Below are 9,989 nucleotides of genomic sequence, written 5' to 3' on the forward strand. Positions count from 1 at the left end.
ATAATAAAAGTTACTCGTTACCATTAAAACTGTATTATGTCGTTTTTTTTTAATTTTATAACATGCTTTTCTAGAGAGTGACAGCATCTGGTGACATGGTGTCAGCCCATCTTGACCTAAAACAAAGTTCTGTGTCACTCAGGGAATTTCACAAAAGTACTCGGGGAAAACCTGGAAAACTCGAGGAATTTGAAAATGTCAACTTGGTAGACACCCTGTGTAGGGACATTTCATCGTGCATCCGCCCACGCAGAGCCATATATAGGGGAGAGTTTGGCCAACTCGCGTGGCCTCTTTGACAGCTCGTCAACTACGTCACTGACACACCACGCGAATGCCATGATCACGCCCATTTTGCCATCTTGGAGCCCAACTGATGCCAGGGACCTATGCTCGTATGCTTGGCTCTTGGTTCCTCCAACGTACGACTGTTTTATTGCGTTTTAAGTCATCCGCTAGCAGTATTGGGCTGTGTCGTGTTTATTCAGGAGCCATATTTAGTTAGATCCCAGTTACCATGTCTATTCTCCCTCGAAAACTGGCGTGTTTCGAGGGAGAAATGCTTCGTGAACGTTCGGTGCGTCGCGCAGATTACGTTTCCGTAAATTTTGCAATTTTCAGTTCTAGTGGGTGCTTCTTATTATTTTAGCAGTGCACAACGATAACTTCTAATGCCCAGCTGAAGGGCTTTTCATAGAGTGTTCTAATAAGCATGGGCGACGCGAATGCCATCGTTGCCCGTGTTTTCGAAGAAAATTATTAGTTAGATTGTAAATTGAGCTAAAGCTCTTTGTTCGAGAGTTTCCCAGAATTTTGTTTCTTCCTAATTGCATTTTTTCTTAACTATGCATCAGCATGTCAAACCAGATGACTTGGTTGAAGTGATCGGTACTCCTGAGATAGGATGGCCACACTGTGCATGCTCACTGCGTGCCTTCACCAAACTCTCGCAGCAATCGAACAGTGATCTTGTTCTCCAAACATCTAGGAAGCTGGAAGGTTAAATATAAATAAATAAAATATATGAAGGTTGTGAGAGTTTGCTGGCATTAAAACCAGCGCCGGCACCAACGTTTGTCGCAACGTTAGAGCCGTCCGTTTCATAACGGAAGGTTACGAAATAAGCATTGAGCGACTCAGCGTCGGGTAGCTCTTCGTGAATGGTAAGCTTGCTTGCTTTAATAGATTTAGCTCAATTGATTGACCATTCCTAACGGCGCTGAGATCCCAGCATTCATAGTCATGCGATTTCATAAAAAATAATGGAAGATAGAAAGACAACAGAACTAACTTCGTCATACAAAAAATAACATTTATTAGAAAGCATCGAATAATAAATTCATTCACTTCGCGGTTTGGAGAAGGCAAGGAAAAACGCTTCATAGTTGCTGCTATTATTCACATTACATATTACATGTGAGCTTTGTGTAGCAACTAGTTCCCTAGTCTTCATCGCTACTGCGACAAAAACTTAATTTTATAAGAAGCTCGAAGATGAAACAAGCATTCTTACCTCGCAAAGATGGGAGCCTTCCATTGGCATCCACAATTGTCGTGCTTGATTTTATTCCAACCATATTTTGCTATTTTTGTTTTTTCTTTTAAAATCGTAAAAAAAAAAAAAACGAAAACCGCGACTGCTGTGATTGGAACATCCAACAGCACAACAACCACCCATTTTCTCACTAGAAAACTTTAGAAAAAGGGTCTTTACGCAGGATATCATGCGTTGGCCTGGGATCGGTAGTGGTGGACAGGCCCGCATCAATAAAACAAACTGTCGGTGAAACATCGTTCGATGAACTGATTGCCACCGTAGCGGTGTCACGCCGGACCCGTGTGTTAACGTCAAATACCGGGGGAGTGCCCACCCCATTTTTACTGAAAACTGGGTTAATCTAGACGTCTGTGCTTGTCAGGTCAAATTGGGCGCGTAATGTATAATTTGCAGAATTCCCAAGTTTGGGAAATGTTAATAGTGGGTGCTTGAACAAAGTGGCCGCTTCTGCAGTATTTTACGGTAGTCTGTCTGCTTTGTCTTCCACCCTCAAAAGAAAGGGAAAAACAACCCAAAGAACAGGTTGTGGTCATACGAAGGCTCATCTTTCCCCATTCTCATTCTCTTTGACTTGTGTTATCTGCAACGATAAGAAGGAATAGCAAAATGTCTGTTGCACGCACAAACATTTGCCCTAGAGGGTTTCAGTTTGCACGGTTGAATGTATTATGTCTAGGTCCCATGAAGCCATATGAAAAGAAAAGCGATTGTCTCATTGAGCGCTCGATGCCGCTTTTATTGAAGCAACAGGGGTTAGTTGAGATTTTAGCAGCGGCAGTGTCTGCTCCGTCTGTGAGCGGCAAAATAAATCGGTACTCTGTGAAAAATGCAGAGCACAATTCAGTTTTACGGATTCGGGTAACAACTAAAACAGCTTTTATCAGTTTATTTTTGTATAAGTGATATTCTGTACAATTATTACGTGAATTTGTATAGACCGTTTTACTGAAAGAGGGCAAGAGAGAAAAGGGGAAAGGGCTACCGGCGCTTTCTTCCTTGCTGGTGTGTTAGGAACAAGTGAAAAACCCAGATGAACGTCTTGAATGTGCGTGTTGCTTCAAGTTTGGTCGTTTTCTTCACGGTTTCTTCTATTTTACTTCCAAATGTACATAGAGCTAGCAGAATCAATGACGACAATCTTCTGGTCATCGGGACATCATTGTTTGGTAATAAGCTGCACGAATAACTGAAAGCACAGAATATTATCGGATGACATCTGTATCGTGCATGGGATCGGACAAGGCAACTGCAACTCTAATGTCTTAAAACCCCATCACCTTCCAAATGACCGACCTTTTCGCGACGCCATTACCTAGCGTGTGCTTGGAAAAGTTTGTGAATTCAGCGCGCACCAAACTTATCGCTGTACCCTCTATGAACATGGGCTATGCTTGCAAGGTGGGCGCAAGTTTTTTTCGTGAGAAACTCTGTTTCAGCTTGTAACTTTCTGTAACTTAATTTATCTTAATGCTTATATCTTGCAGTGGCAACATCGATTCGATTGTATCATCTACAACGCTTAGTTGAAGGCTCATTTCCACTGCTGCGTGTGGCTGGAAATTGTCAAAAAGTTAGTTCTATTGGTTTTTCTTAATCTTGATCTTCTGCATGATAGCAGGAGAGCCATGAACTTCCGTTGACCGTCACGTGACTGGGTTGTTCTTATTTTTCACATTAGTACATAACATAGCTGGAAAGAAAACTTAGTCTGTATTGCTGAAACATGCTTATGCATCGATTTCGAGTCATTGATAGACTCGCTCCAGCAATGAGCCCATCTAAACTTTGCTGTTTTCAGTTCTAGACAAAGGACACGCTCGTCGACACAGGATCCTCAATTACAACCTTTATAAACGTCTGCAAGCCAGAGGGAGCTGCCTTCGATCGTTCCCTCCAATGCTTTTATTTTGTGCGTCCTTGTTCACATTAAGTACAAGAAAGAATAAAACGTGAAGGGCGGACAAAACAGCACATTTTTCCCTCCTTCATGTTTTATTCCTTCTCATATTTAACTATTACCAACGCGCTCAACAAAAGTATATTGTTCACATTCGATTGCATTCTTGTAGACGACACGAAATGCCAAAAATATTCTGGGTGTACTGCACCTGAAACAACAAAACACCTGAAGAAAAATTCAATCGCTGTTAACTGAACCAATATTTTGAGTACTCTCGTGTCGCGTTCTTCTCGGTATCGCTCCACTGGTGGATGTCGTAACTTAAAACACAACAAGTTCCCAACGAGTTGAAAAACACCATCTGCAGCACACAAGATGCACCCAAAGTCGGATACCCGGCACTTTGGAGCACTCAATGAGCACAGCCAACGCAGTAGCGGCGCCCAGAGGAGCACTTTCGCAGTTTCTAACCACTCAGCATGGCCGCGGAACCTGACGCTCGCTAGATGGTGCCACAGTATTAAAAATGGCACTGCCCACAATAAAACTGTCTATAGGACGAGGACCTAGTCGCGCTGTATTTTTGGGCTTTTAGCTGTCCTCCGAACATTGTGTAATTTGTGTGACAAAACTGGATTTGATTTGAAAATAAAGTTTTGCAGGAATAAAAATATGTTCTAAAAGAGGAGCTGGGACACAGGTCCCCATCAAGGACAGGTGCATGGCACAGTTCTGTTTCTGCATTGACGTCCAAGCAAAAACCTTTAATCACGAATGGAAGAGTCGAATGAGGTCCTTCGCATAGACAAAAAATGGGCATCAGGATCTCCTTCCACAAAACTTCAAACCTGTCCCGTTTCTTCTGCCTTATCCCCCAAACATGTAACAATGGCACCGCCCAGAGAGTGAAGTTCTTCCTTTCTAGTTACGAGATCAAAGATAACTTGTACAAAAGAGGGACATGCTTTTGTTTTACTATTGTCGGCGAACAGTGGCACACAGCTGGAAGCGGCGGTGCAAGAGAGGGTTGGCAACTAAGACTGCAATAGAATGAGCTGGCACAAATGGCGCAACTTTGTGCAAGAACTTTGTTTTGGTATGTTCTCACCATGCTACGACATGCATTATGGCATTTAAAACTTGGTCCTAATGCTCCTTACCACATGCCCTGCACTGCTTTTCTTCCCTGGACGTGCCAAAATACTCTGCCTGGGTAACGTATGCCTCTCATATTTTGTTTGTGCAGTGCAAGCTGATTGAGCAGCTCCTAAGCCACAGCAGTGACAAGAGGCCCTCTGCAAGAGACATCCGGCAGGATTGCCTCTTCCAGCCATTCCAGCCCAGCGAGGAGGTGGCGAATCTGGCGAGGCTGCGCCGTCGGAACCTCTCTCACAGGCACTCTTCATCGCTCTCCGACTGACGCCTGCTTCGGGGGACGCCCGGCATTCCAACGCAGCGAGTCTGTCGACCCATCTTCAAGTCACAACCCGTTTTGTCGCATTTCAACCTTTTGATTGTTACCAGGGACCCAAAGCTCGGAGTACCTTAGTTTGGAGCGATATTTGAGCGCGTGTCACTGCGACTTCTGTCGACCGTTTATTTCGGTGCAGGCTGCTAGAATTTATGCATTAACTCTCCACACCAATGTGTGGAGAGTTAACGCTCAAGCACAGCGAGCAAATGCTTATCCCAAATGAGACGATGGCACAATGCCAAGTACTGCTTCAATAAAGGAGCTTAACATTTCAAAAGCCACTCTAGTTGAGGGGAAGCAAAAACAGAATTTGATGAAGCATGCTTTTTTGTGGATTGTGTCAGTTATGGGTGCTTTTAGGTGAAAGCATTTCTGCTGCTGTTTTCTTAGCATGGTTGTGGCACTGCATACTTGCTATTTTTTTATTTTTTTTTGGTGGAAATGACAGGTATTGGAAGTTTTTGGACCAATGCAAGTGATAGGTGGGAAAGTTTGTTGCGGAGATTATTTTTGGTGTGCTGTGATGAAACTGACCTAAATTCAGGTAGTACTTCTGAAGTTGACAGTGGATTTTGACCTCTGGGATGTTGTGCTGTTGTCCTTTTCCAAAAAAAAGAATTTTCCTTTTTCGTTTTAATGAAGTGCAGACTGCACTTTATGGTGTCTCCAGCCTTTTCTTTAACTTGACCAAGCCAGCAAGCTTCCTTCGGTATTTATAGTTATGTACAGATCTGTAAATATGTAAATAAAATTTTGAAGTTAAATATGTTAGTTCTTGTGCATGTGAAATGTTTTAATTAAAAAATACTAATGGGCTGACACTGTTATTCTGGTTAATTCGTGAAAAAGAGCAAAAGTCATAAAACGTTAATTCATTAGTCTGTCTGCTTTTCAAGTAGGCCTGTTATGATGAAAAATATATGACACCTTTGTTATCCTGGACACCTGCCGCCAATTTTTAATTTCTCATCGGGTTCTCTTTGCTTGCATGCAGAGATGGTAAACGAATCCAAACACCAAGGGTCAATAAACCCGCTGCTAAATGTGCACCATTGTCCATAGCACTGAAGGAATGCTGGGAACAATAGGTACAGAATTGGTTTTAGCAGACGACGGGGGAACTGCTGGCGAGCAACTGCGCATCACTCTTGCTCTCCAGGGCAACGTGATAAATGCTGCGAGGACAAGGAGCATACAGGACTGCACAGCCTGTGGAATTTTTGCAAAAGGTCTTGGTGCCATGCCATTGGCACTTTTTTTTTTTTTTTTTTTTTCATTGAGCCCACATTGTTTAGTGCACAAATTTTTACAGCCATCCCCCCAAAGCATGTGAATGTCCGACAAATCGCCCCATTTGCAGGGCTGTCCATTCACTTGCTGTAATACAGGAAAGAATTGCATCCAAGTTAAATAGCCTTTATTGACCAATAGGAAAACTAATTTTGCTCGTTGCATGTGTTCAAACTGTTTGCTTGACAAACGCATTTAAGAATATTTCGTTCCAACAGAGATTGAATGTGTAATTTGGAAATTAACTTGAGAAATAATGTGGACTGTGGGCAGCACAAGGTGAGAAAAGGCGATCTGTCCTGGCAACAAGTCTGTTATGGACATAGCTGAAAGGATTCATTGTTTTATGGAATAAAGTTTTAGGGCAGTGGTTCTCAACCATCGATGGTTCGCGGACCCCTTGTGGGTTGGCGCTGATGATGGAGGATTCTGCTCGTAAAGAGGGGAAGGGAAGGTTATAGGTTAACGATAGTAATTTAATAAATAAGTATAACTAAGGGCTAGTGTGTGGTAGATTTCTCTTATTGACATAAAAACAAAAAAACTCGCCCGAAAATTGGAAAGTTTTTTCTCTCCCTGAGAAGACAACTTTTATTGACGGGCTCAACTGATGAGGCTGGGTTTTGTGGACCCCTAGAATGCCTCTGTGGACCCTCATTTGAGAACCACTGCTTTAGGGAATGAGAGCAATCCCTGTTTGCACATTGTAGAAACAATTTACACATAACCAAAACCTCCATTTCCTACTATGTTTGAACAAAGGCCTTTGGTGAAAGGGTATAGACTGCTTCATCATGCAACATCTGGGGGAGGAAAACCTTTTGGTTCTTCTGCCATTTATAGTCGCCTGTGACAAGCTGTTTAACGACAGAAACAATATGGTGCATGGTTCACTCAAGTCGACAGCTCATTATGGCACGCATATAATCCCTAGGGTCTTAGGGTCTCGTAAAATAGGGACTTTGGAAAAAATATTTAGGTTATCAGCTTTATCCATGACCACTTAATGCCAGTATGTGAAAATATAGACTTCACAAGAATATTGCTTTATTAAGTCAGTAGGTCCTCTGATTTAGCAAAACATTCTAAATCCCGGTGTTTGGTGGTCAACTGCACAAGTCGTGCAGCAAAAGACCTGGAATAGCAGCTGTAACTTCTAGTTGAATCAAAAGCAGCAGTCTCCAAACTGAAATAGTAGTTCAGCCAGGTCAGGCAAGCCAAATAAATCTATCCATTCCTTTTTCAGTTTACTAAACATGGCAACACCAGTTCAACCTCTGTTCATTACAGGCCTTTTTCCTTATTTCTTTTATTTACCCTCTGGGCATAAGACCTTATTGCTAATGAAAGTTTTTCTCTAGTTGCAATGGAAAGGAAAATGCTACTCTCATATCCAACAGCATAAAATTCACCCAGTGCAACAGCTCTGGCTTTAACCGACTGGGTAGCCCCTTTTCTGTAACAGGCCATAGAAGGGGTGGAATCGGCAACATGACTACAATTCCCCTCCGACAAATGATGGAGGAACAAGTGAACATGCAGAGTGCATGACCGTGGTGTGTGTGTGCATTGCATGTGCAATGGTGTGTGTGCATGTACTGCCATCATAACATTTAACAGTTGCTCTCTTTCAGCTGTACTGCATGAAAGATGTCCCTTGGTTTTGAAGTATAGTAGTTTACATTGACAGCAACAACACTGGCCGCTGCTACGAACTGCTTTAGCTTTCCTGTTGCAGCAACTGCAAAGTAACCCTTATTGGGTTTGCTAGTTGCCATGTGTTGCAAGGTGCTACAAGACCAGCATATCCACTGCGCCTATAACTTACTATAGAAGAACTAGAGCTATGCAGCATTGACTCGATTCACATAGCACAGCACCATCTCTGCGGGCTTCTGCAGTGCAAAAAAAAAAAAAGAATACTATATCGATGTCAGCATTTCCACACAGAAGCCACGGGTGATGCAGTACAACTAGATTCGAACCACCATTTGTACACCCCTACCGAGGACCCTTCTAAATGCAGCTACTACATTTTGAGATGCATCACCACAGGGCCTTTGGTTTAAAATTGGCTCTGTGCCATATATCACTTCCAAACAAGCAACCACTTTAATGAAAGGCTTTTCCATCCCTTTCAGCAATTAGCTTGAATTACACCATTTCCAAGCGCAATCGTCGAAGAGTCCTTTCACTTGTAAATGTATCCCACACCATTCACCAAAGCGAGAAATCCCTAGGGCAATATTCCTATTACAGGATATATGTAGGAAAAATAAAAGCATGGAATAACTGGCATTGAAGACTGACACATACCGTCTTTACATCTGTTTTTAACCCTATTCCATACCTTCATTTCCTACAGATCTATGCCAACATGCTAGTTACAGTCTTTGTATTAGGCTGCAAACAAAGTGTTGCTCGACATGCAACTATTGCACACCACACGCATGCATCCAGGCAACAATCATGCATTGGCAACTTCTGCAGAGCAGAGTTAAAAACAATCGGTGCACTGCCAAGAGGAAGTGTGCAGATTGGCATCTGTGAAGGCATTTGTCAAGATGTACGACAGTATAAAACTCGCACGCACTACCCTTGTGGGAGAGAGCGAGTCATGTGCTGCAACCACTGCAGGGTCTTTGCTTGCTTTTGCTTCTAAGCAATACAGGAACGGCGGTTTAAATAAAAATGGACAAGAGAAACACTGCATTGGGGAACAGAAGATTTGCAACTTCAAGCTTTGCAACCCCCTTCAATAAATCAGGTTCAAGTAATACTGCAGTTAATAAAGGGGCAAACGCTGCTAAGCACGGCTCTTAATAGTCCAAAGATGCTTACAAGGTTACTGGATGACAAAGCAGCAACAAACAAAGCTGCGGCTGTCCTGTCCGAATCTGCATGTCAAGTCAAGCTTGACAGAGCATCGGTTGGGGGGCACTAAGGGTACAGCGTGCCATGCTTTTCAAGCAACGCCTGATAAAGCAATAATAATGCCTATTGGAATAATGCGAGAAAGCTAGCATTATTTCGTCTGATATATAAGAAGTTAATTTGCAAGACAATGTAATATCTCGATGCTGAAACTCTGTGCAACTCATTTCAAATATAAATTTTCCTTCTTCCAGCAAATTTGGTATTACACTTTTACCATTGCCCCAAGCATGCATGCATTTATTATGCTCCATTCTCAACTAAATTGCAGGAAATGCTAGGGTGTGGATCCCACTAGACATTGCAGCACTTTGGACTACCTTTTACTGCTCGATAAAGGTATATACGGGGCATTTGATATTAATTAGAACAGATTTTTAAAAAGCTCCAAAAGATACACTAATGCATTCTGCACAAGTGAGTTATATGGCCAGGGGGACCTAATATAGGGGGCTAATCATCACAGTAAGTAAAATAATTAAAATTTGTTAATGACTTTATTGTTAGTGAAAATAAGCACATGGTTCGAATTAGAAACTTGTTGAGCATCATCTAAAACCACTAAATCGGTCAATTATAGACAGATTTTAAAGGGGCCATGAAGTGAATTTTGGGTTGGGACATATGATTTTAGATTGGGATTTTACTAGTAGCACATCGTTTTGTGGTCAAAAGAGAGCACAGAAACTCAAAAGCCTCCCTTTCGGTACAAAAGTTTGAAAACATGGCGGACTAATTCGTACCTCCTTTCCTTGGAAAGCCTTCTCACTGGGATACATCCGCGGTACCTAAAACATGTCACCCGGCACCGAGTCACTATACACTCCCTGTAC

The 9,989-nt window shown here is 42.4% G+C and overlaps 1 protein-coding gene across 2 annotated transcripts in view; it reads left to right on the forward strand.

Moving 5' to 3' along the window:
• The window catches only part of LOC8042986 (eukaryotic translation initiation factor 2-alpha kinase), a 71,161-nt gene extending 65,410 nt beyond the window's left edge, over positions 1–5,751 (forward strand). For both annotated transcript variants that reach the window (XM_040500738.2, XM_029994352.4), the window contains one exon: positions 4,705–5,751. In XM_040500738.2, the coding sequence (XP_040356672.2) occupies positions 4,705–4,878 (174 nt within the window). In that variant the 3' untranslated portion in view covers positions 4,879–5,751. The remainder of the gene's footprint in view (positions 1–4,704) is intronic.
• The last annotated feature ends 4,238 nt before the right edge of the window (positions 5,752–9,989 follow it).

The sequence above is a fragment of the Ixodes scapularis genome, unplaced genomic scaffold (genome assembly GCF_016920785.2).
Source record: "Ixodes scapularis isolate PalLabHiFi unplaced genomic scaffold, ASM1692078v2 PGA_scaffold9__187_contigs__length_104089568, whole genome shotgun sequence".
NCBI classification, from domain to species: Eukaryota; Metazoa; Arthropoda; class Arachnida; order Ixodida; family Ixodidae; genus Ixodes; species Ixodes scapularis.